This window comes from Odocoileus virginianus, chromosome 9 (assembly GCF_023699985.2).
Source record: "Odocoileus virginianus isolate 20LAN1187 ecotype Illinois chromosome 9, Ovbor_1.2, whole genome shotgun sequence".
NCBI classification, from domain to species: domain Eukaryota; kingdom Metazoa; phylum Chordata; class Mammalia; order Artiodactyla; family Cervidae; genus Odocoileus; species Odocoileus virginianus.
This window is the reverse complement of record NC_069682.1, coordinates 63,017,241-63,043,379: the sequence shown is the minus strand read 5'-3', so window position 1 is coordinate 63,043,379 and position 26,139 is coordinate 63,017,241. Positions and strand designations below refer to the sequence as shown.

General features: G+C 47.9%; 1 protein-coding gene across 2 annotated transcripts; it reads right to left on the bottom strand.

Moving 5' to 3' along the window:
* Positions 1 to 22,098, bottom strand: ACTR5 (actin related protein 5). Of its 2 annotated transcripts, none has more exons than XM_070472624.1 (10): positions 21,662 to 22,098; positions 19,293 to 19,522; positions 16,423 to 16,592; positions 13,190 to 13,407; positions 12,314 to 12,496; positions 7,392 to 7,508; positions 6,474 to 6,613; positions 5,323 to 5,455; positions 1,368 to 3,035; positions 1 to 289 (listed from the first exon to the last, which is right to left on the bottom strand). In XM_070472624.1, exons 1-9 carry the CDS (start codon positions 22,070 to 22,072, stop codon positions 2,778 to 2,780), a joined length of 1,860 nt encoding a protein of 619 aa, XP_070328725.1. In that variant the 5' UTR covers positions 22,073 to 22,098; the 3' UTR covers positions 1 to 289; positions 1,368 to 2,777. The 2 variants fall into 2 exon arrangements, with proteins under 2 accessions (XP_070328725.1, XP_020764950.1); XM_020909291.2 differs by having other exon boundaries at positions 21,674 to 22,098.
* Positions 22,099 to 26,139: the final 4,041 nt, after the last annotated feature.

The window sequence follows — 26,139 nt, the reverse complement described above, 5'->3', positions numbered from 1 at the left end:
TTGGGGGCTTAAACAGTAAGTTTATTTCTTACACACAAGGATTTGCAGGGTCGCTGCTCCAAGCAGTTGTTTAAGGACTCAGCTTCTTCCACTTTTGGTTCCATGCTCCTCTTGGACCTTGGACAGCTCTCTGTTCAGCCAGACGATGGGGAAAGAGAGGCTCTCGTGGGAGGTTTATGGAAGCAGCCCTGCCTGGATGTTGTGCATCTCTTCCGTCCATATCCCACTGGCCAGAAATCAAATGGCTACATGTGTAACTGTGAGGGAGGCTGGGAAAGGTGGTGCAGCTCTGTGCCCAGGAGGAAAGGAAGATGAATTTAGTAAACCCTAGTCTCTCTGCCTGTATTTTTTAATTCTCTGTTCTACCATTTTCTAAATATCTGGAAATGATTTAATCACAGTATCTATAACGATACATTTCATCTCATCCATTTAGTCCCTTAGGTAAGCGTAAAATAACCTGCGCGTGTTTTATCTGTATGAGTTCAGTGTCTTCATCTCTTGGTCAGGTGTTCTCTGCCCATCCTTACACACTTACTCTTAACTTCCATTTCCTTACCTCTTCACCTCCGTCGCTTTGGTAAAACTGTTTATTTCCCAAGATGCCCATGGAAGGGAGAGGGGGCAAAAAGGGGGGGCACCCCCATCAGGGAGCGAGGCCCTGATCACCCTGGGTGGCCACTCAACCTTCGGAGCTGCCCTGACTCAAACCCAGAACCAGGCTGACCCTGGGCTTTCCCCTGCCACAATGCAGACAGAAGCCCGAGGCTGGGCTATGGGAATCTATTTCTTCACGGCTGCCCTCAGATCAGTCAGCTGGAGTCATACCCACTTTCTCTCCAGGAACAGTCCTGGCAGGATCAGAGGGAAGACTTAAAATGTCTCAGTAGGGCTCCCTGGCTTAGGGGAAGTAGAGACTCCTGATTTGTTCCTCCCACTGGAGCAGACAAGCTATCCTTAAATTGCCTTTGTTCACAGATCTGGTCAGTCATCCAACCAGCTGGTCACTCATTAGAAACCCTGCGAGCCCTGGCACCCTCCGGGCCCAGCCCTGGGATGTGCATGCTCCAAGCTGAATGAAACTCGCCTCCTGCCCTTGGAAGCACTTTCTGCCTTACAGTCTATAAGAGACCACGTGGGGGCAGAGAAAAAGCTCAAGGTACTGTGATGAGCGCTCTGATGGTGGTCAGTGCGAGGGGCTGAGAGGGGTGAGGAGAGGTCACAGCAAGCTCAGCGTGAGGAGTTAAAGCGGGAGCGCGCAAGGCCCAGCCTCAGTACAGCCCCGACCCGCCTCAGTTCCGGGCTACAGGCACCCCGAGCAGAGCTGGCTGCACCTGTTCTTGGACCTACGCTGTGTCCCAGCTTACCTGCCCAGTCAGGGTCCTTCCTCAGCAAGGCTGGATGTCCAGGGCAATCTCTGCATCTCACCACTGCTCTTCAGGCCATTTAAAACACTGACTGTGCAGAAAGACCCCCAAGGCCCTCAGCAGCTCACCCAACCCCTCTTCCTGGAAGCATCATTATGAAAACCTCTCCACGGAGGCCGGTCCTGCCTCCTTCGCATCTGTCCTTTCTTGTCAGCTCACGCTCACCCTCTCATCCGCCCCCAGGCCCAGCTGTGGGCAGCCAGTGGCTCCCTGCGAGGCCGTGGGGCATCTTGAGCTGGCCTGGGTCTGCCGCCTTCCCCTCCACCACTGCCCCTTCCTGGTCTTCAGGGCCAAAGCCCCAGAGAGCTGGAGCTGCACATGAACTCCATGGACGGACTGGCTCTGAGGAGGCCTCCTCAGGGGGTGGCCCCGACGCGCCACAGGATTTAAACGCATGGATTCTGGGGCAAGGAAACTCAGGGGCGTCCTGGGCTTAAGTACTGGGTGTGTCTGAGAGTTAAAATTCTCCCCAAGCCATCTCGGGAGAAGAGAGTGGTTATCCATCCATTTAAGATGAAGCTGCAAAAGTCCAGGAAAGATGAGGTTGTGGCAAAAATGAAAAGGCAATACAATGGACCTTTTCCAGTCTGTTTCTTCAGGAAAGCCTGCAAAGTTATGCAGCCAGCAAATTCACAGGGACAGAAACTTTTTAAACTGTAGGAAGGCCTCACACGGTGAAAATGTCTCCAGCAAAGGGAGTATGAAGGATGCTGGCAGCCCCACACCTGCCCATTCAGAAGCCGGCGCCAGGAGGGCCCTCAGGGAGTTGACTTCAGACAATCTCGTTTCCCTCTTTGGGCCCCTTTTCCTTATTTCTCAGCAGAAATAACAGGAGGAGGAAGATATTTCCAGTCCTGGAGAGTTCATGGGTGATGGTTCTCGGAAGTGTTATCTTCTTAGGTATAGATGAAAGAACGCCACCTGCTGGGCATTCACAGTTTTGGAATCAATTTACAAAACTAGCTACATGGACAATATAAAATTTAAAGGATTTAAAAAAAATAAAAACAAGAACGAAAACAGCTTTAAAATGTAGCAAGAAGGACGCCTGTGTACACACTCTGTACACCTCTGCCACCATCACGTTCATTCACTCTCATTTACTGCTGCAGAAGCGAAGCCTGTGGCTCATCCACGGCACAGCAAAGACAGCAGGTCCGAAAGTCTGCTCGTCCCTTCACTGCAGACGCCCCAAAGAGCACAGTTCCAAGGGGTAACTCCTGGTGGCCCTTAACTGTCCTCCCCTGGAGAAACCCATCTCGCAGCCAAATGTTCCCAGCAGACTTGGGCCGCACACAGCTGGCAGAGTCTGTCCCGACGTGGCCCCAAGTCCCTGGAGGGGCCCCTCCGCTATGCCTGCTCGCCAGCCCCACCTCCACTGGCCCCCGAGCCCTTGCCGGATGCCTGGGCCTCTGCGGAGCGCGAAGCTTGCTTGGGCAGGCGGATGGGGACGTACACGTTGGAGGCGCAGTGCTCCCTGAGGTAGCCTCCCCCCTTCTCTTCGTAGTCCTTCCTGGTGATCCAGACGTCCTCGTTGTCCAGGTGGTCCAAGGCCCAGTCGCGAGCTCCGTACCAGGCGTCCAGCACGGGGTTTGCGGCCAGCTGAACCTGGAAGACGAGCAGAGCGGTCACCGGAAGGGCATCTCCCATCGATTTCTAAGGACTGAGCGTGTAGCAAGGCTGGCTACAGAAATGCACACACAGGAGGGCCCCCTTTGGTTCCAGGATGCGGCAGGACGATCTCTGCACCCCTCAAACGGAGCTGAGCTGAAACGCCCCAGACAGTCCAAGGAAGGACACGGACATGGCGGAGTGCACCACGACCGACCTCACAGAGCACGGGGTCATCAGTTACTTTATCCACACCACCCTGGGCGGGGCGAGGGACCCACTGCCCGCCTCCTGCCCCCGTCCTGTCGACCACAAGGTGTCAGGTGGAGACCGGGAAGACCTGGACCTGAGCCCCTCTGCCAGCGAGGAAAGCAGAGGCTGACGCGAGGGGGCTCTGGCCATGGTGGCAAACGAGGCTCAGAGGACGTGAGGGCAGAGAGGCTGCCCTGGGCTCGGTTTCCGCTGCTTTTCCCAGGAGCAAGACTGTGGTCAGCAGTCCCGGGAGTGCTCCCAGGACTTGGGAACTTTCTGAAGTAAAGGGCCAGAGGAATTAGCACAGATGGCGGAGGAGGAGGCAAGGGACCTGCGAGAAAGGACCATCAACAAAAACAGGGTCACGAGAGCCCTGGCCGCTCTGGCCTAGGAGTGTCACTGACGGGACGAGGAGGCGCTCGTTCTGTTCCTTGCACCAGGCGAGTGCCCACGGCTGAGGAATATCAAGTAGGACCACGTGTGGAGTCTCGGCGGGTCCTTCTAGTGACTTGTGGAGTCCAGCGTGCTCTCAGGGGCCCTCAACACAACAGCTGATGTCTGTCCATCACACGCAGGCCCTGGGCTGAGCGCCCGATTCGCCCTGCACGCTGAAAGCTGCAAACGGGTGCCAAGATGACCCCACTTCTCACTGCTGCGGAAACTGGGGTGTGGCAAAACTCAGTGATGGTGGTGCTGGAGTCAGGACCCAGGTCCAGAGACCACCGCCTGAACGTATGACACGTCACATGGCACGGGGTGGGCCAAGCCAAGCCCCTCGGCAGGACACACAGGCTCCCTACCCCATGCCCCCTGCCAGCCTCTCCAGCACACGCCCCCACCCTTCACAGCCACTCTCAGCTGCACACCCCTCAGCAAGGTTTTGGCCCCCAAGCCTTTGCTCCTGCTTGTTCCCCACCCCACCCAACCTGGAACGTTCTCTCCATCCCACCCCCCGCCCTATGTGACAAACACCTCCTTGCCCTTGGAAGACTCACTTCCAAGGAGCCGTCCCTGAACTCCAAGACCCCTAGGTGCCCAGGACATCTCAGCATCCTGAGATGACTGGTCCACGAGGGGAGCTCAAACCACGTCTCTTAGTGATTGGGAATTTGGTAAAGAGATTGTGGGTTACCCACCAGACAGCTGCTTTTAAAAGTATTTCAGATGAATAATGACATGGGGAAATGTTCCTGGCAGGTAAAGAAATTCAAGTTACAAAAGCCATGTGTAGAAAATGTGTGGAAGAAAGAAAAAACCTCCTCAGCCAATCCCCTCTGCCTGTGGCCCAGGGCCTGGGTGAAGAGAAGGCCTTAATCTCAATGTACACTCTTTTTAAAGAAAATAATTTTGGTAATAATGAACCCCATATGCCGCAGGGCAAGTGGGGCTGTGTGCCACAAGTACGGAAGCCTGTGAGTCTAAAGCCCAAGCTCCACAACAAGAGAAGCCACTTCGATGAGAAGTTCGTGCACCACAACTAGAAAGTAGCTCCCGCTCACCGTAACTAGAGAAAGCCCGTGTGTAGCAAGGCAGACCCAGTGCGGCCAAAAGTAAATAAATAATTTTGGTGATGATTTTTAAAAATTTAATTAATTTAGCTGCACTGGATCTTAGTTCCAGCACATGGAATGTTTCATCTTTGCTGCCACACGTGGGATCTTTAGTTGTGGCATGTGGGATCTAGTTCCCTGACCGGGGGTCAAACTCGGGCCCCCTGCACTAGCAGCGTGGCGTCTTAGCCACTGGACCACCAGGGAAGTCCCTCAAGGTACACTCTTGGGTACTCTCTAAATGTATACTGTATGCAGGTCTTCCTTTGTCAATGAAATCAAAACAAAGAAGTACATAAATTATGATTTCCATTTTGCTTTAAAAATCTGAAAACAGAAAGAAAGCCACGAATGTGTTAACAGTGGCTGTCTCTGGATGATGAAATGACAATTTTTCTCATTTACGCTGTACTACTTTTTCAACTCAGAAAACAAACAATAAGGTTATTTTCAAAACAGCTGGTTACATGGACAATTGGTACCTGAAAAGAAGACTGAAAAGGCCTCATCTCCAGCAGTTCCTTCTCGATTCTGACCTTCATCCCAGGATACATCATGTTCCCACCAGTGAGGAGAACATTCTGAACCAGCAGCTCTTGAACATCCTTTGGGTACCTAGGGATGAAATGATTCCACTGCTACAGTCTCTCCTACTTGAATATTGGAAGAGAATGTAGATGTGGAAATGTGAGCTCTCAGTACGAATCAGAAAACATCCACACAAAAAGTTAAAAAACAAACAAACAAACAAAACACTTTCCATTTTTCATTTGCCTTTACAGAATGAATGTCAAACAGCTAGCTAAAACCTTAATTTGAATGGTCAATCCATTTCCTTAGCATTATGCCTTTCTAATACATGTTTTTTAAAAATTGACTTAAGTGAGGATTGCTTTAAATGCATTTAAATGCAGTCTGACAAATTTATAAACCCCAGCAACCACCACCACAACCAAGATACAGAACATTTCCATCATCCCCCGAAATCCTGCCTCTCCTTTTGAGGACTTCCCTCTCCACTTGTGCTTTTTATTACTAGTTTTATCTTACACATTTGATCATTTTTCTACTCACTTTGAGACAAAACTCAAAGTTATTCAAACAAAGTAGCTGCAATCACTTTTCTTCCCTGCTAGTTGTTAAGCTGCCATTCTGTTTTAACCAACAGCAACTAGAGGACCACAAGACCATGTTCCCTACTTGTCCCACGTGAATTAGGAAAACTCACACTGCAGAATCATATCTGTGGGGAGAGGCATGTTGTTATAGAAATGTAAACTCTTAAAAAATAAAATGCAAGGTGGGAAAAAAAACTAAGTTCTGCTTGTTTTTAGGGTGATTTAGAACCACTAGTCTGCAATGAAGACTTTTAGAAAAGCCAGTGCACATATATTATCATGTTGCCCAAATTTTTAAAAGACATTCTTAAAGATCAAGTATATACACGTTGAGCATCTACACTGAAAAAAGAACAGACGGCCCTAACTCTGTGCCAGGCCTGGTGAGAGAAAAAGAACACCCTCTGAGTGCAGCAAGTCAATGAAAAAGAGGCCCGGCCATCAGCTCTACTGTTCAATGCACACTTCAAGGGAATGGTTCAAGAAAACAGAAGGAAAAGAAGATCCAGGCTCACCTGTCCAGGATGTACTGGAGGGTCTCTGCTATGCCGGCCTGCTCCTCTCCAATGAGAGATGGCTGGAAGATAATTTCTGGAGCTCGAATTCTTTCTGTCCCAACAAACAGCTGATGATACGCTGCCAAGTTAAACACGGGCTTTAAAAACCCAAGTTTAGAAGATATTTTTAGGCCAGAAGAACAAACATCCCAGGTGCCAGCTTCCTCAAACTGCATTTCTCATTCCATTATAGCTTTGTTTGTGCCAGAATAACCTCTCCCCCCACTCTCCTGATGTGATGATTCCATTTTTCTACCTTCTTTAACCTCTGGATGATAAACTGCTACACATCTGCATCATGAAATGATCCGTGAGATGCAGGAAAGAGACTGGGTGGAGAGCAGCAGCAGCAAGGCTGGCACTGGGAGACCAAGTCTCCGCCAGCGCCTGGCTCGGCGCCCAGTCCCTGCACAGCCAAGACCGCCTTCTCCCAGGTGTCTCAGCCTCACGTCTGTGGTTGCCACGGTGGTTCAAGAAAACAGAAGGAAAAGAAGGTCAACCACCTGGTTGCCACGGTGATGGCAGAAACATGGACCCAGATGATGATGAAACATCATAACACTGGCTTCAATTTAAATAAAAGCATTAAAAGCTACTCTTTGGGTCTCAAAGTCCCTGGCTACTGGTCCAAATGCTCCCACCAAGCAGACTATTTCTCACAGTTTCAGAGTCAGTGCTGGAACCCCAATCAATCACCGAGGAGGAAAAAGCCCCTGACCCTACAAGCTTTCAGAGCTGGTACTCGCCCTTCTAGAAAACTACAACTGGGACTTGCAGCTGGAGGGGGGAATATTCCTAAAGAAGGAGACTAGACCTGACTGGTCATTCACGCCAAGCTTCAAAGTATAAGCAAGGTCGAGGCTACAGGAGGCCAACCTGGACTGTGGCCACTGGCTTCTCCACTTCCGGCGTCTCCTCCGAAAACAGGGGCTCGAAATCGTTGATGTTTTCCACGTCTTCCAGAGACGGCTCTAGCTGCTCCAGGTCAGGAGTCTGAGAAGAGAAGAAACACAACAAGACAGAACCTGTGATTTAGCAAGCCTTAGCTCTGTGAGTTCACGGTCACCAAAAAGAACTGGGATCTCACCCAATGTCCTGAAAGTATGTCCATACATAAAAACAATGAAAATTTTTCTAAACTATTGGAAAAAAAAAACCTGAACACACATGAACACAAGGTTAAAAGACTAAAAAAGCCAGAGATGGATTTTGTTCATACCCCCTATCTTCCCCACTGAGACCAGTCTCATCAACTCCCACCTTCTCTGAAGCCTTCGGAAGGGGCCGCTCAAGTCTGCCACCCCAGAGAGGACTGTCCCACAGAGACTCCAGAGATGAGGGGCTCAGGATCCAGCTGGTCACCTCCCTAAGCTCGGTCCACGCTGCCTCTCACCCCAGCCGCAGTGACTGGACAGAATCTGGACTCAGACTGCTCGGATCGGACTCTCAGCTGCGCCGCTTCGAGCTGTTGACCTTGGGCACATTTCTCCCCTCGTCTCAATCTTAGTTTCCTTATTTATCAAACGGGAATGAAGACAGCACTTGCGGAATGGCGAAAACTAATCAGGACGACACTGCACGGCGCGCCTGGCACAGGCCCCGTGTCCTGTTCTCGCCAGAAACCGGCGCTCCTGGGTGGCGCCGGCTCCTTGGTCCGACCTTGGGCGTCTGTCCTCCTCCACCCCCACGGCCACAGACAAGCTTCAGGGCGCACTGGCTCCCTCCTGGGTGGAGCCATCCCATTTTTATCCTGTCTTCCCCCCTCTGGTCTTGCCTCTCCCTAAATCCATCATCCTAACTGCCACCAGTTATTTTCCTAAAATAAAATCTCCTCAGATTATGCCTTGCTCAGCACACTCTGAAGGCTCTGTCTGAAGGATACTATTCGGGCTGACGGATACAGACTGTTTCAGGCGGCACGGCCTCCCTCCCGGCTTCGTCTCCCACACTCTCCACGCGGGATGGGCCCTGCTCCCTGCATGTATACTTCTTTCCATATAAAATGTCCTTCCCTCCTCATCTGGTATCTACTAAAATCAGGGCCCAGCTCAAACATCCCAGTCCTTTCTCATAACTCCATCTGAGGACTTCCCTGGTGGTCCAATGGTTAAGCACCTGCCTTGCAACTCAGGGGATGTGGGTTCCATCCTTGGTCAGGGAGCTAAGATCCCACATGCCGCAGGGCAACAAAGCCCCTGCAACCACAACTAGAGATCCTGTATCCTGGCAGCTAAAACCCAATGCAGCCAATGAAGTAAGTATTTTAAAAAACAAACAAAAAAACAAACCTGCATCTGCATTCCCACAGACATCTATTAACAGCATCACATTTGATAAATGTTATTACAGCCTGGGGCTTCCCTGGTGGCTCAGACGGTAAAGAATCTGCCTACAATTTGGGAGACCTGGGTTTGATCCCTGGGTCGGGAAGATCCCTTAGAGACGGGCATGGCAACCCACTCCAGTATTCTTGACTGGAGAATCCCCATGCATAGCGTATTACAGTCCTGAGTGTGGTTCTAGAGCCCTAGGTTCTGAGGTACTGAGGAAGGAAAGGATTGTATCTCAGTCACCTCTGTGCCCCTGGCCCCTGGCAATCAAGCCTAGCACTGAGTGGTGAGTCCCCGGGATACACCCTTAGATTTCTCTAAAATAAAGAGGACTGTAAAATGTCTGGGTTTTAAAGGCTTTTTCTGTATTACTATCCACTTTCGTATCTAATTATATTCAAAAGCAGTCACCTTAAAAACAAGATTTCTTAGCTTCACCAAAAATTGTAAAAAAAACAACAACAACAAAAAAAAACCTTTTCCTTGTCCTGATTCATATGATTCAAAGCTGGTAATGTCAATGCAACAACAGGCATCCCAGAGATAACTGATTTCTCTACTATGGCTGGCTTCTCTCCCTCTTAGGGTTTGCCAGGGTGTACTGGGTGACAACTAGGAACATATATATAGGCTGTTCTTTGGGAACCAAACAGAACAACAGTTTGCCAAGGCCCGTCAGAGAAGATGCAGTGTGGTTCCCCAGAACAGCCTTAAGCAGCAGAAAAACAGAGACCAGTTCAATCTTGATTTCTCAGGTAAGAGAACTTTCTATCTTTGGCCACTATGGTTTCCAACAAAGAAGGGTGCTAGTGAGCTGCACTCCCAACCATTTGCAGTGATGGAAAGTGAGCATCTTTTAAATACTCCATGAAGAATGCTAGTAGGACTTCCTTGGTGGTTCAGTGGGAAAGAATCCACCTCCCAATGCAGAGGACACAGTTTGATCCCTGGTCCCAGAAGACTCCACATGCCCTGGGGCTGTGTGCCACAACCAGAGAGTCTGTGTGATGCAGTGAAGATCCTAAGTGCTGCAGCTAAGACCCAGGGCTGCCAAATAAACAAACATTAAAAACAAGAATGCTAACAAAGCCTACTCCTTTACAATATCCTCACTGAATACCTGCAGTGAGGGATGAAATGGATTGGTCTGTAAGAAAAAATGGATTTTTAGAACACACTGGAAGTTAAAAAATTTAACTGTATGAATCCAATGTAACTTTTACCGCTTAGATGGCATTTCAGTATGAACTGTGGTCCACACAGATTTGTTCTCTCCACTGTAAAGGAACTGTACAGTTGGAAAATACAATACTTTTTGAAAGGTAGAACTGGTTGGCCAGTGTTGTGGCCAAATTTAGCCCATGAATGTTACTGTAATTGATCTAATCTTTAACAATCTCCCTGACTGACCATTAAGGCTTTGGGACAGACGGATTCATCAGATCTGTTGTACTACATAGGGGAACCTTTTAAAGTCCAACAATTCAAAATCTCCCCAAGCCCAGAGAGGTTTGAACATGTACCCTCAGGTCACAGGAAAAAGTAGGGACTTAGTAAGTACCTGCTGAATGAATGAAGAGAGTGACTGAAGCAGGGCATATAACAAACACAGAAAAATGAACAAAGAAAAGGAAAAACTAGCTCCCCAACTGCTTGGGAATCACATCTTCACAGTTATTTGATTTCTTTTCTTTTTAAATCTGAAATCCTCCACGTGCATGCAGCTCAGTGGTTCATCTCTGATATAAAGATGCTGATACCCTGTGGACATGTTGATAAGCATGATAGTAAGTACAGATAAACAAACAAGAAAGGCAATGTGAACAGAGGATCCGATGGTTGGATGGCACCATCAACTCAATGAACCTGAGTCTGAGCAAACGCCGGGAGGGAGTGAAGGACAGGGAAGCCTGGCGTGCTGCAGTCCATGGGGCCACAAAGAGTTGGTCACAACTGAGCGACTGAACAACAACAGCAACAATGTGGATCCGGATCCCAGTCACCAACGGCTCAAACCTGAAACACAGATCTGAAAAGTGGGAGGCACGCTGGTTCTCCTAAAGCTGATCTGGGATGCTGTGCGAGACTAAGACGGAGGTCAAGGCCCCTTCAACCCCGATCTCAGTGACCCAGTATGCTGTGTCTAGGAAGTCTGACTCAGGATCTGCTCGGTCAAACATGCATGCTCACAGCCAGTCACTGTCCTCATGTGACCTACAGCCTGTCTGAGAGGTGGGGAAGGGGAGGCTGAGATCAGGAACCGTGAGAGCTGGCCTCCAGCTGAGACAGTGCCTGAAAAAGCAGGCTGCCTGCTGAGCCAAGGACAGCTCTGAGGCCCCTGATCAGCAGCAGACTACATACACCCAGCGGCAAACTGAAACTTTCCACAGGACTGTTTCTTTTGAAAAGTAAAGGCTTTAGAATTTAAAGTTGACTTGAAAACAAAGATCAATAGCTGGACTGGCTAACCCTGCCCCGGAAGTATCACAAGGCAATGAATAAGTACCTTTATTTTAGAACTCCAGAGATGACAGATCCAGCAACAAGGCATCCACCTACTATCACTTTTGTCCAATTCTAGAGAAAGTGAGACAACCAGAGACCTGTGACCTGCAGGCAGCCCCTTCCACACGAGCCCAGTGCTAGGGTTTGATTTACCCAGGGCCCTATCTCAGCCCCATGCACCCACCCGCCCTTTCAGCCACATGAATACTTATTCACAGTCCATGGGCAGGGAAACAAAAAGGAGACTGAGAAGATCAAAGAGTTAGTTTTAGTAACTAACAAAAGGCTGGTTTTTAATCAACCCACAAATATCTTTTCAAGGTTTTAAAAATAACACTTATTTCTTAAAAGTTAACATGTGCATAATAGGAAATCAAAAAACACAAGAAGCAAAAAACAACATCACTCATAATCACAAGTCGTTTACCATCTGATGTGTCCTTCTGGGTCTCACTTGTATATTTCCTATTGAACACGTCTACTAACGCCTGTAAAAAAATTCTCAGACTATGTGTGAAGTGTGATCCCTGTCCTAGGGAACACTGACATGGAAAGGTGATGAATGAAAGAGTAATCACAATATATTTAATAAGAGATCAGAAGAAAGTTGAGGCATATATGATGATCCAGGAACCATCAGTGGGGCAGGCTCACGCTCAACATGGGCCACACAATTGGTGTGCACCATGTTCTTGCTTTTCTACTCACACACTTCCCCCTCCCAGGGGGCCAGAGCTCTACCGGGTAAAGCCTCTCAGGTCAGCACTCCAGTTGGTACAAGGTCAGTGCCATCCCTGCCCCCATCTGTGCCCCCAGACACATCAAACACCATTCTGTTCTCTTTGCCACTCTAGTCTGGTCACGACCCATTTGTCATCAGCCTTTCCTGGACATTCCTCTGTCCTCAGAAAGGGCTATCCTCTCTAACAACCCCTGGAGACCTTCCTCCCGAGGCCCCAGTACCTCTGGCTTGCTGTCCACCACGTCCACCTCAAGGCTGACTTCTGCTTGAAGGATCTTCTGCTTCGCCTGCTCCACTGCGGCACTGAGCTTCTGGATGTAGGACTGCAGCTCCTCCGGGGAGTCCATGTTCAGCTCTATCAGGGCCTTGTGAAACTGATCCATCTGGCCGTCCTCCAGAAGCTCCTGCAAGCAGAGCAGTCACAACCCATCCTCAAAGATGCGCATCGGGGCAATCACGCCCGGGAAAGAGAGAAGGAACTCAGAAGCTGGATGGACAGGAAGAACGGCGGGCGAGGGCTCCCCGAGCCTGCCCCTCCACGCAGCCTGTCCCATGAAGCTTCGCGCCGTGGCCCTCCTCCCCAGCCATCTCTGGGCTCCCACGCATCACCGTCTCAGCACCACCTGAGCAGCCAACACTCATCTATGCGGACAGATGTCAGAAATGTGAGCTTCTGGGAGGGACAAAGGTGGGAGAGTTGCTAACAGGAGACTAAGGGAGGTTCCTGGGCTGCTGGTAGTGCTGTATTTCTTGATCTGGACGTGGCTACGTGGTGTATTTCAGTGGTGAAAATTCACTCAGCTGGACCCTTAAGATTTGTGCGCTCTGCATCATGTGTGCCACACTTAAGCCAAGAAGTTAAAATCAATCAAAGGGGACTATAAGGATAAACTACATCATCAAGGCCAAGTGCACAGCTCTTTCAGAAATTCCTGCTGCTACAACGTCCTCCACACACGTGATCTCTACATGGATGATCCCGCTAGACTCCTCCTTGACCTCAGGGCGGGGGGGACTGAGATGGCTGATGCGTTTCATGGCTGGGGCAGAATCTACAGGAAGAACAAGGCGGGGACCTACCCAGGGGTCTGCATCACCTGCACATAGAGCAGCCGGTCCAGCCGCTCCTGATCCAGCTGCAGCTTCTCCTCCCGCCGCCGGGCGTTGAGCTCCTGCAGCCGCCGCAGCTGCTGCTGCCGCCGCTCCTGCTTCTCCTCAGAGGTCAGGGTGCTGCCCAGGAGCTTGCTGGAAAACGGCAGCTGCATCTTGTGCACGTTGTTCTCATAGTAATCGGGGCACCGCCATTTCTGCAGCTCTTCAAAGGAAGTGTTTCGGAAGTTAGGAGACGGAACACCATTAGCCCTGAGATTAGCAAGCTGGGACCAGGGTTCCAGGTGCAGGGGAAGATGGAGGAAGCATGCTCCCCCCATTTCTGAACCCACCCAATTGACAAAATGCAGCAGTGAGACCTGGACACGATGCCAACACACCTGCTCTGAGAAAACTGGTAAATAAAGCTTTTCAGATGGAAAGGATATCACCTGGAGCACCAGAAATGAAGGAAACACAACTGAAATGATGAACAGACTAGATTAACCTCCTCTGGAATTCTTTAAAATATGTTTGACAATTCAAAGTAAAAACCATGACAATGTCTGATGGGCTTCCCACAGATGTAGATGTGACATGGAAGACAAGTCCGACACAAAGGAGGAAGGATATGGGGGTCTCTGGAGTGCTAACATCTCCAGGTTCCACTTGAAGTGGCGAGAAAGAGACCCTAAGACTGACAAGCCTGTTAACTGTCATCTCTTGAGCAACCACTAAAACAAAAAACCCACACAAGAGAGACTGGTGAAAAACACAATAGATAAATTAAAATGGAATGCCAAAAAACTGGTGGACCTAAACCCAGACACAAGAGGGATTACATTCACTGTAAATGGTCTTAACTTATCAGTTAAAAGATAGAGACTGAAAGAAGGGATTTTCAAGGAAAGGACCTGTTAGAAAACTTGCTTTGTTTTTTTTTTTTTAAAGCTATTTTATTTTTAGGCTGAACTATTCGGCATGTGGGATCTTAGTTCCCCAACCAGGGATCAAACCCATGCCCCCTGCATTGGGAGTGCAGAGTCTTAACCACTGGACCACCAGGGAAGTCCCAGAAAACTTGCTTTGAATATAATGTTTTACATAGACTAAAAGGCCAGGAAAAAAAACCACCACATAAGCACCAATCAAAAGAAAGCTCAAGTGGCTATACTAAATCCAAGCAGACTTCAAAGCAAAGAAAATTGCAAGGGATAAAAAAGAACATTATATAATGGTAAAAGATCAATTTGCCAATAAGATTTAAAAAAGGATGACTACATAAAAGACCAATTTGCCAAGAAAACATAAGAATACTAAATGTGTACCTAACAAAAGAGCTTCAGATACTTGAAAGCAAAAACTGACAGAACTGAAAGGAGAAATAGGAAAATTCACAATTCTCCCTGGAGATTTCAATACTCTTAATAATCAGTAATAAATAATCGGTACAGCTTGCTGGACAATGAAGCTGGGTTGACAAAAACTGAACAAAACCAAAAACCAGCAGAACCCGAATGACATCACAGACTACTCCATCCAACAACAGCAGGACATACATCCTTTGCAATTGTATATGGAACATTCACCAAAACAAACCAGGCCTGGGTCCTAAACCAAACCTCCACAAATTTAACTGATACCAGGGAAAAGAAGTTCTTTGACTATGATAGAATTAAAGTAGATATAAACCACAGAAAAATAACTGGAAAGTCTCCAACACTTGGCTATATTCTAAATAATCAATGGTTGCAAATAAAAAAGGCTTGAGGGAAACTTATGAAAATACACCATATCAAAATCTATGGAATATAGATAAAGGACTGCTGAGAGGGAAATTCAAGCTTTAAATGTCTATATTAGAAAGAAGTTATGATAAAAATCTAAGCTTCTACCTCAAGAAACTAGGGAAAAAGGGCAAAGTAAACCTAAAGCAAGTAGAAAGGAAGAAATAATAAAAAGAAGACATCAATGAAATTGATGAAACTTACACTGACACCTATTAAAGAAATTAAATTCCTTCAGAAAAATAAATCCCCCAGGCTCAAACAGTTCTGCTGCAGAATTCTAACAAACATTTAAAAAAAAAACAAAACAACTATTTACTTAATCTTTTCCAAAAAGTAGAAGAAAACACTTTTCAGCTCATTTAGTAAGACCAGCATTGCCATGATCCCAAAACAAGACAAAGAGAGTAGAAGAAAACTGCAGATCAATATACCTTATGAATACTGACACAAATACTTCATAAAATTTACCAAATTAAATCCAGCAATATATAAAAAATAACACATAGAAACAAGCAGGGTTCAAGGCCAGTTCAGTATCTGAAAAGCAATCCTTATACTCTCTTAAATGAACAGTTCAAAGCACAAACACCATAGGATCATATGAGACGCAGAAAAAGCATTTCACAAAATTCAAAGATTCATTCACAATAAAAATGATCAGCAAAACTTGGAACAGAGAGGAAATTCCTCAATTTGACAAAGAGTAAAAACTCACTGTATTTCATAAAAATTCACTGCATTTCTATACAACAGCAATGAGCAATTGGAAACTGAAACTTAAAATAAGGAAAGAAATAATTTAGGCATAAATCTAATAAAACATGTACAGGATCTATATGCTGAGAACTATAAAATGCTGATGAAGGAAATGAACAAAGACCTAAATAAATGTAAAGATACATTATGTTCATGGATTAGAAGCCTCAACATAGTAAAAAATGTCACTTCTCCCCAGTCTGGATTTAGCATATCTAGAAGGTTGCTGTTTTATATACAAACCAATCTACACATTTAATGTTCTTTCAATCACATCCCAACAGAACTTTTGGTAGATATGGACAAACTGACCCTATCATTTAAATGAACAGGCAAAGGAACTAGAATAACCAAAAGGATTGTGAAAAAGAACCAATATATGAGACTTATCACTTAACTGAGAAGTTTTTGAGGAAAGTAAATACCAAAAAATGGAAGAGGATGCTAAAAAGTATTAAGTGCAAAAAGGTGGGCAAAAAGGGAATTCCCTGGGGGTCCTGGGGTTAGGACTCTGCGCTTTCACTGCAGGGGGCACGGGTTCCATCCGTGGCTGGGGGAAGATCCTGCACACCACGCCTTGTGACCAAAAAAAGCCTGTTAAGAGTGAGCAGGAAAGTCACCATGGGAACAAATTTAAGGAACACCCCCAAAGGCAGACAACACTCGGAAGCTGCAGGCAGACATCCTCTTCCTACCTTCCACGTAATCCTCGGCGATGTAGCTGTGCTCGTGGAGGATCTCCTCCATGCGGCTGAGAGTGATGGCGGCCAGGTGCCCGGGATACTTCAGCTGCAGGAGACGCTGGAGGTAGCCAGCTGCCTGGCTTCCTCCCAGGTTGATGCGCTTGCAGTTTCTAGCATCTAACCTACAACCGAGAAGTGGAAATAGCACTGAAACTTTGGCAATGTGGAGAAAAAAATATGGAGCAGGTGGACAAGGGGGGATGATAATTTAATGTAGACTAATGAGGAAGAAACTGACTGGTAGGGGAAAATAAAACAGTTGGAAGGGACTTTAAGTTGCCTTAGTGCAGCCTCTGATCCAATGCAGGCATTCCTAGACCACGTCCTGACAGACACATGAACATTTAACTTCTGGTAGGAGTCTCAGAAGGAAACCAGGTTCAAAGCAAAGAACGTGCTCTCGGAAGTCAGACCCTCATGTGACTTGTCATGTATTTCTCAAACTGTGGTTCCAAGGCCACGCATCCTGGAATTAACTGGGGATAACGTTTAAGGCGACAATGCCCAAGACCTGTCTGCTCCGGGGAGGGCCTAGGGATATGCACTTTTTCTTTTTCAGCAGTGCCACACGGCATGTGTGATCTTAGTTCCTCAACCAGGGATCAAACCTAAACCCTCTGCAGTGGAAACTCAGAGTCTTAACTACTGACTGCCAGTGAAGTTCTGGGGATATGCATTTTGACAAGCTTCCCGGGTAGCTCCAGTGTACCCCTCCCCTAGACACTCCACTTCTACTTATGCAAACACGTTAAGTAACCACATACACACCAGCTTACCGTAATCTCCTAAGAGTACCAGGTTCCTCTCACTTGAAGTGAAGGAGAGGAGAACCAGAGTAACTTTATTAATTCTCAGTGTGAGAAAGGGAGAGGAGCTGGGCTCTAGGAACTTGCTGTGCACTGAAATGATGCCGCTATATCACACCTCACCAGCAGGTGCCAGCATAGAACAGGACATGCTCCAATCTGCTCCTAGCTTCCAGGTCAAATCATTTTCTCTCAATATAAGATAACAATATTATTTTTAATTTCAGCATATGCTGGTTACATAAGGTAGAAAATTCTGTATAGCAGGAGTGTTTTGGAATGCCTAACGATTGCCTTTTTCTTCATAAATGTTTGTACAAACTTCAAGAGAAATTCCCACAATAGGGCTCAATAAATTCATCAACCTCTATTTTCACTTAAATATTCAGATTGTTTTACAAAGTGCCATCTCCTACACTATCTCATTTCATTCTCAGGGTAACCCTGAGAAATCAGTTTTTCCCAAGTTTATATGTTAGGAAACCAAGTGAAGAAGTTAAGTACCTCATCCTTAGCAGGGCTGCAAACCCAGGCTTTCAACTCCTTTCCCTATTTACACACTCTCTCTATGCAAAGAGAAACCTTCTCAGGAGAGCATGATGCTGGCCTAGTCTCTCTCTTCCTTTTACTTTTTAAATGAAGCACAACTGATTTACAATATTTCAGGTATCTAGCAAAGTGATTCAGTTGTATATAACATATGTATATCTGTATACTTCTTCAGATTTTTTTTCCACTGGGCTTCCCTGGTGGCTCAGATGCAAAGAATCTGCCTGAAATGTGGGAGACCTGGGTTGGATCCCTGGGTTGGGATGATCCCCTGGAGGAGAGCATGGCAATTCACTCCAGTATTCTTGGCTGGAGAATCCCCATGGACAGAGGAGCCTGGTGGGCTACAGTCCATGGGGTCACAGAGTCGGACATGACTGAGTGACTAAGCACTGCACATATATATACTTTTTCAGATTCTTTTCCATTGTAGGCAATTACAAGATACTGAATATAATTTTGTGTCCTACACAATAGGTCCCTGTAGTTTATCTGTTTTATATATATTGGTGTGTCTCTGATAATCCCCAATTCCCTATTTATCCTTCCCTTCCTGGCCTAGTCTCTTTGAAGTGAAAGTGAAAGTTGCTCAGTTGGGTCCAACTCTTTGCGACCCCATGGAGTATATAGTCCATGGAATTCTCCAGACCAGAACACTGGAGTAGGTAGTCTTTCCCTTCCCCAGGGGATCTTCCCAACCCAGTGATTGAACCCAGGTCTCCCAAAGGGCAGGTGGATTCTTTACCAGCTGAGCCACAAGGGAAGTCCAAGCATGCTGGAGTGGGTAGCCTATCCCTTCTCCAGGGGATCTTCTCAACCCAGGAAAGGAACCAGGGTCTCCTGCATTGCAGAGGGATTCTTTACCAACTGAGCTATCAGGGAAACCCCCTGGCCTAGTCTCTTTAACAGACAATAAGAGCCCAACTATAAAATAAGAACACACTTTAAACATGACAGAAACTACCCTCAACTTTTAAACAACTTGGAAAAATAATCTACTACATATTTATTAAGTACCATACTTGAAAAGGTCTAAATAATTGTCATTAAAGAGCTTTAAATAAAAAAGCAAAATAGCACTTAATAAAAAAAACAGTGACTCCATAACACAACAGTCTAAATTAAATTTATTTAAACAATTTACTCATAACATTTTTATTGAGTGCCTACTACCTACAGGTACTTGTGTTAAACTATCTATTTCATTCTAAATCAAAATCATACAATTCTAGAATTACAGATTTGTACCTCAGAGACCATCGACCCCGACCCAAGCCAGGAGGTCACAAGGACAGATGGTGAAGTGACATATCTATACCCACACAGTGAGGGAGGTCAGAGTTAAGCCCAGAGGTCAGTTCATGGTCCTGTACCTGCTCTTTCCACTCTACCTTTACAGTAAGCGCCCAATAAAAGTTTCCTGAATGCTTCTCAAAACAGTACTCAAATGCCATAAGTACAACTCACCTCCCTTCTAAGATGGGTAAAATATGTGTACACTGATAACCAGACGAAATGATGAGCCCACTTGAAATCATGTTCTTTGGGTTATTGTGGTAGAAGCTGAAGAGGCTGTCTATCCCATAGGCAACCTTAGGGATCCCGTAGCACTCAAAGAGAAGTTCAGACATCATCTGTCGTGAATACAGTGGGGTGCACACGGCTTCTGTCAAAACTATGGGATGATCAACACAGCCCTACTTTGAAAGAAAAGAGCAAACTGTTAGGTGCTAAGAGGATACACTTTTCAAAGCATAAAAAGAAACAAAAATCCTTATTGCAAGGGCTGAATTGGCTCTTGGTCTCCAATCAAAACACCTGATCAGAAGCAACTGAGTAACACCCCTCCTTCCCTGGAAGTTTCTTTGGAAAATATGAAAGTAGGGTCACTCGTGGCCGACTCTTTGTGACACCACGGACTGTAGCCCAACAGGCTCCTCTGTCCATGGGATTTTCCAGGCAAAAATACTGGAGTAGGTTGCCATTTCCTTCTCCAGGGAATCTTCCTAGGGATCAAACCTGGATCTCCTGCATTGCAGGCAGATTCTTTACCATCTGAGCCACCAATGCTCACAGCAACTTAAGTCAGTTCAGTTCAGTTCAGTTCCGTCCAGTTACTCAGTCGTGTCCAACTCTTTGCAACGCCATGGACTGCAGCACACCAGGCTTCCCTGTCCATCACCAACTCCCAGAGTTTGCTCAAACTCATGTCCATCGAGTCAGTGATGCTATCCAATCATCTCATCATCTGTTGTCCCCTTCTCCTCCTGCCTTCAATTTTTCCCAGCATCAGGGTCTTTTCCAATGAGTCAGTTCTTCGCATTGGGTGGCCAAAGTATTGGAGTTTCAGTTTCAGTATCAGTCCTTCCAGTGAATATTCAGGACTGATTTCCTTTAAGATTGACTGGTTTGATCTCCTTGCAGTTCAAGGGACTCCAAGAGTCTTCCCCAACACCACAGTCCAAAAGCATCAATTCTCCAGTGCTCAGCTTTCTTTATAGTCCAACTCTCACATCCAAACATGACTAATGGAAAAACCATAGCTTTGACTAGATGGACCTTTGTCGGCAAAGTAATGTCTTTGCTTTTTCACATGCTGTCTAGGTTGGTCATAGCTTTTCTTCCGAGAAGCAAGCATCTTTTAATTTCATGGCTGCATTGTCAATTGAAGTCAGGCCCCATCCAAACTGTGAGCCAATCATCTTTAAAACAGCTCCAGAATCCAACTGCTTCTTACCACATCCGCCATCCCTTTCTCATCTAAGTTACCATCATCCCTCACCTTGGAACTGCAACAGCCTCCTACTGATTTCCCTATTTCTACCCTATGACTCAGGCCAGTTCATTTTCCACATAGCAGCTATAGTGATCCTTTTGAAACAAAAGTCACATCCCTCTTTTGTTCAACACCCTGCAATGCCTCACCATTCCACTCATAATAAAAGCCTACAAAGTGTGTGACCTCTCTGACTTCTACTTCTACTTACTGAAGTGAAGTTGCTCAGTTGTGTAGAACTTTTCACAACCCCATGGACTGTAGCCCACCAGGCTCCTTCATCCATGGAATTTTCCAGGCAAGAGTACTGGAGTGGGCTACCATTTCCTTCTCTAGGGAATCTTCCTGACCTAAGGATCCTACCCAGGTCTCCCTCATTGCAGGCAGATGCTTTACTGTCTGAGCCACCTTATTGTAAGTAAGACCGTCTACTTACTACTCTCCCCTCACTCGGACTATCCTCAATTAGGGTTAGGGCAAACTCTTGCCTCAGGGCCTTTTCACTGGCCGTTCTGTCTCTCAAGATTACTATTCATTCAGATATTCACAAGGCTTGCTCCCTCAATCGTCTACTTTAGTCCTTGCTCAAAACACCACAGTCACCTTGAGTCCTCTCCCTACCCATCTTACTGAAAAGCTGTAACCCTTTCCTCTCCATCATGCCGTAGAATCTACTGCTTAATTCTACTGTTTATTATCTCTCTTTTCATACTAGAACGTCTTTCCATACTAGCTCCATAGGCACAGGGGATTTCGTGTTATGTTCCCAGACATATTTCAAACCGTAGAAAAGTCCCTATTGAGAGTAGGTGCTCAACACATATCTGTTAATAAATAAATGCACTAACAAACAAACAGATGCTCAAAGAGAAAGGGGCGTTATTTTGTTCACTGGCATACCCCAACCGCCTAGCATAGGACTTACTACATAGGTTAGGCGTTTAATGTTTGATTGACTGACTAAATGAATGACTAAATGACAACTGCAGCGACTACCATCTCTCGGAGAGCGGAGTGACACGGGACACGACCGCACCCCTCTCCTCAGTCCTAAGCCCACCTCGCCCGTCACCTGTGAGGAGACACCCAGATGCTGGAAGCTGTAATCAAGCAGCAACTCCTGAAGCTCCAGGTTCACCGGCACGTTGCGGTCGAAGGGCGATCGCAGCATCCAGCGCAGCGGCTCCAAGCTGCCCAGCGCGTTCCCCACCTGAGGGCCCGCCCCGCCCCGAGCCCCACCCCGCCCGCGGGCGCACACAGCGCGGAACTGCAGCCGGGGCTCGGGGCCCGGGTCCGGCCCGGGGCACGCCCAGCCTGCGCGGGCCTGGAACGACCCATTGTCCAGCACCAGTGGCACCGGCAGTGACCCGTGTGCCACCGGGCCGGCCTCCAGCACCGGATCTGGCGCTGCGCGGGCATCGCGGAAAGGAAACACGTTCGTGGCCAGGCCGGCGGCCGTGGCCGCCGCCATCTTGAAGCGCTGCTGGCTCCGCCCCTCGCCGCGGCGTCAACCCATTACGGCGCGAGACTCCGCCCCCGACGCAGCGTCCGCCCGTGCGGCGCGAGACTCCGCCTTCGCACAGATCCGCGGTGCCTCCAAACCTTGTGTTCTTGTCTTTTAATCTCTGCCGACGTTTTCACCAAACTCACCCTCGGTATCCCAGGCCGCCTACGGGGATCCCTAGGCCACGCCCACCCTGGCTGTGGTTTAACCTCACTCTCAACATTCGACCTGACTACTCCCCTTCGCGCTAGCCGGGACTCAGGCCAGCAAACCCCGCACCTAATGCGTAAAGTCATCGGTCCCCGCCGGTTCCTTGCCTCCCAAACTGAGCTGAGCTCCGCCGGGCCCCGGGTTTCCGCCTAGCCACGCCCTGTTTGCCTTCTGTCACTTTCCCTCGCCGTAGACTCCTCCCCACGTGATAACTTTGCCTTCATTCAAGGAAACAAACTCGGGATTAGCAGTCAGCTCGATTTCTTGACCAAGGAGTTCGCTACTCAGACGTGTTCATTTTGTGAAAATTCATCAGGCCGTTCACTTACGATTTGTGCACTTCTCTGTACGTATGTTCGAAACGTGGTGGCTCAGACGGTAAAGAATCTGACTGCAATGCAGGAGACCGAGGTTTGATCCCTGGGTCGGGAAGATCCCCTGGGGAAGGAACTGGCAACCCACTCCAGTATTCTTGCCTGGAGAATACCCCGGACAGAGCAGCTTGGCGGGCCACAGTCTGTGGGGTCGCAAAGAGCCATACACAAATGAGCGACTCTTTTTTTTTTTTTTTTTTTTTTGCACATATATTTTATAATACAATGTAAAGTTTCCCAGGTGGCGCTAGTGGTAAAGAACCCACCTGCCAATGCAGGATACCAAGAGGGTTTGGATCCCTGGTTTGGGAAGATCCCGGTGAAGGAGGACATGGCAACCCACTCCAGTATTTTTGCCTGAAAAATCCCATGGACAGAGGAGCCTGGCGGGCTACAGTCCATTGGGTCGCAAAAGCCTGACACCACTGAAGTGACTTAGCACATAGAGTTTTAAAATAGATTAACTTCCACAAGTCTATGGGACTTGTACCTTCTCACAAACCTCAAACACTGCAAAAAAGACTGCTAAATGTTACTTAATATGTATATATTCTCTTTCTTTTTTGTGGTATGATTCCCCTACATGGTCCTCTAGCTTGTTGTGATCTTGTGACTCAGTTTTGGCCAATGGGGGGTGGGGGCAGGGAGGAATGGAGGTGATGTCATCTGCCCCCTCCTCAGTTTTAGCTGTAAAAAGACTGAGCTCACTCTCCCCTGCCGCATTTCCCCCTTTCCACCAGGCAAGATAACAAGAATTAGAGAGCCTGCTTTGACTATACCCTCCCAGCTCTGGAGCACTTAATTTTGAGAGATAAAAGCAAGTTAATTACGAAAGGCCCAGTTCAGTTGCTCAGTCGCGTGTGACTCTTTGCAACCTCATGGTTGCAGCACGCCAGGCTTCCCTGTTCATCACCAACTGGCGGAGCCTACTCAAACTCAGGCCCATCACGTCAGTTTGCCATCCAACCATCTCATCCTCTGTCGTCCCCTTCTCCTCCTGCCTTCAATCTTTCCCAGCATCAGGGTCTTTTCCACTGAATTGATTCTTTGCATCAGGTGGCCAAAGTATTGGAGTTTCAGCTTCAGCATCAGTCCTTCCAATGAATATTCAGGACTGATTTCCTTTAGGATTGACTGGTTGGATCTCCTTGGAGTCCAAAAGGTGGTTCTGTAATAAACATCCTTACGGAGAGATGAGACCCCAAACGTTCTCAGGAACCTCTAGGAACACTTCTAAGCCAAACAGGGAGCCAGTCTAGCAGCAAATCAGATGAAAGGTGTTGTGTTCCAACATGTCATTATCTCACATCTGAAGGAATCCATTATTAAACAGAGAAGCGGGGCAGAGCAGAACACAGAAGATATAAGTGAATGTAAATTCAAGTACTACACCTGTGTATACCAATATGGGAAAATCTCCAAGATACATTTTTAAAAGAAATGAGTGCAATTTATAGGAACTCCCTTTAAGAAAGGGGGGGAGCATTGAAAATATATAGTGTTTTGCTTGTATTTTCATGTATTAATAGACAAGAAACTAAGAGTTTGCCTGTAAAGAAAAAGACAAGGTGAGTGGGTCAGGTGTGGGAGACTTTTTTCACTGCATACTTTTTCACATACTTTTGATTTTTTAGTCTTGTGAAAGTATTACTGTTCCAGGGGAAAAAAGAGCACTATGTATAAGCGAGGTAGATTGGATTATTGCTCCCAGTTCTTCACGCCTCTGTAATAGGATTATACATCCATACCATTTGCCATGTGACTCTGTTGGGCCTCTCTCACTGTAGACATTGATATTGAACTTGGCTGTGGGATTCACTTTTAGCCTGTGGACTATCAGCCAAATGTGATCTGAGCAGAGGCTTTGCGTGTGCCTGTGTGGCTTCGACTGCCCTCTTAGCATTAGTCATGAGAAGAACACGCCCTGAGTCTAAAGAGGATGGGAGAGACACATAGAGCAGATCTAACACAAACTGCAGCCTGGAACCAATCCAGCCAACCTCCCTCCTAAAGTTGAGCTGTGCCCCTCTTCACTTCCTGACTGGTGTCCATGAAGCCCTGTTGACTCCCTTCTTTCCTCCGAAGCCCCTAGAGTGGGAAACATATGAGTTCCTGGGGGTAGGGCTTGTCATTTAATAAACACGTCCCTGATTAGCATCCTTCTATGTTTGGGAGGCAGGGGACCATCAAAAGCCCACTTTTGAAATATGGAGGACCTGAAAGTAAAACACTAGAGAAAAGCAGTCGTTATCCACTGGGAAGGGAGGTGAGAGGATCCGGAGTGGCAGGGAGGCGAGAGGCATTGAGAATGCTGAAGGTGGAGAACCTTGTGAGCGCCGGCAGCTTTGCACTCTCAGCGCTAGGGGGCGCGGCAGAGCGGGCTCGGTACACAGGGGCGGCTTCCTCGCGAGCAGAAGGATCTTGGTGGTTCCCAAGCCACCCAGTCGGATGGCTGTCCGAAGAGCCCGGAGTCAGGGTTCGTCGTAAGAAGACAGGAACTGATGGGGGTAGGAGACGGAGGGGACGGGTCCTGGGGTGGATTCCCTTGCTTCTCAGTTCGACTCCCGAATGAACCTTGCCGGCCCTTTCTGCCTCGTTCGAATTCGTATTGCGAGCTCACAGCGGACCCCTGCAAAGAACTTAGCTCTCTTCAGCTTCCACCCATGCACTTTGCTGTTGGGGGTTGGGGGAGGCAGAGATGGGTCTCATCTTTTATTTCTCCCTTTGGCCTAAATGCAAGCCTTGGGGGTGGGTGTATTGCGCACGACGGGGCAGGGTTTCCCTTGGGGCGCCTAGGAACTTGGCTCTCCCGCCCCGGCCTTTCTGGGCCCAGGAGGGGGTCGGGGCGGGGGATGATTGGGGGTGGGGGTGACCCGGGCTCCGGGGAGCTGAGCGCAAAGCCTGGAGCTAGGATGCAGTGCAGCGGATCCCGGCGGGTCCGCGGAGGTAGCACCTGCTGTCCAGGGCGTGTTTAGTATCTCATTTGTCCTTTCAGAGACGGGAAGGACGGAGCTGGTGCAGCATGACTCTCGCACCTTCCCTTCCACTGCTTTTTCTGAAGTCTACTGACCGAGCTCTGATTCAGAGAGCACCCAAGGAGCAGCGGAGACTTCCCCGGCGGGGACAAGCTTCTCCGGCCTGGGAGACGTCAGAAGGTGTAGGAGGACGGGAAACTGAGAATCCTCTGGCTAGAGGATTCCAGCTCTCGATAAGAGTGACAAAGGGGCATCGGGCGGATGATAGCAGGCATCTCAAATGCCCCGTTTAAATCGTCAGAGCCTCGGGCGGCCAAGGGAACCCAATTTTAGCCCCCTTGCGCTCCCGCTCCTGTTGGGTGGCGCGGTCACCTCTGTTACAGGTGCGTGCTCACGGATGGTCTGCACACCCAGGCAAGCACACACATTCATCAAGGCTCTTCACGCCCCCCCCTCCACCCCCCGGGATGTCGCG

Excerpts from the sequence above, each read along its gene's own strand:
- ACTR5 (XM_070472624.1), bottom strand. The coding sequence starts at position 22,072 with ATGGCGGCGGCCACGGCCGCCGGCCTGGCCACGAACGTGTTTCCTTTC. Across the intron at positions 19,523-21,661 it reads CCTCACAGGTGACGGGCGAG|GGCTGTGTTGATCATCCCAT; the intron begins GTGGGCTTAGGA and ends CTTTCAAAGTAG. Across the intron at positions 16,593-19,292 it reads TTACCCATCTTAGAAGGGAG|GTTAGATGCTAGAAACTGCA; the intron begins GTGAGTTGTACT and ends TCTCGGTTGTAG.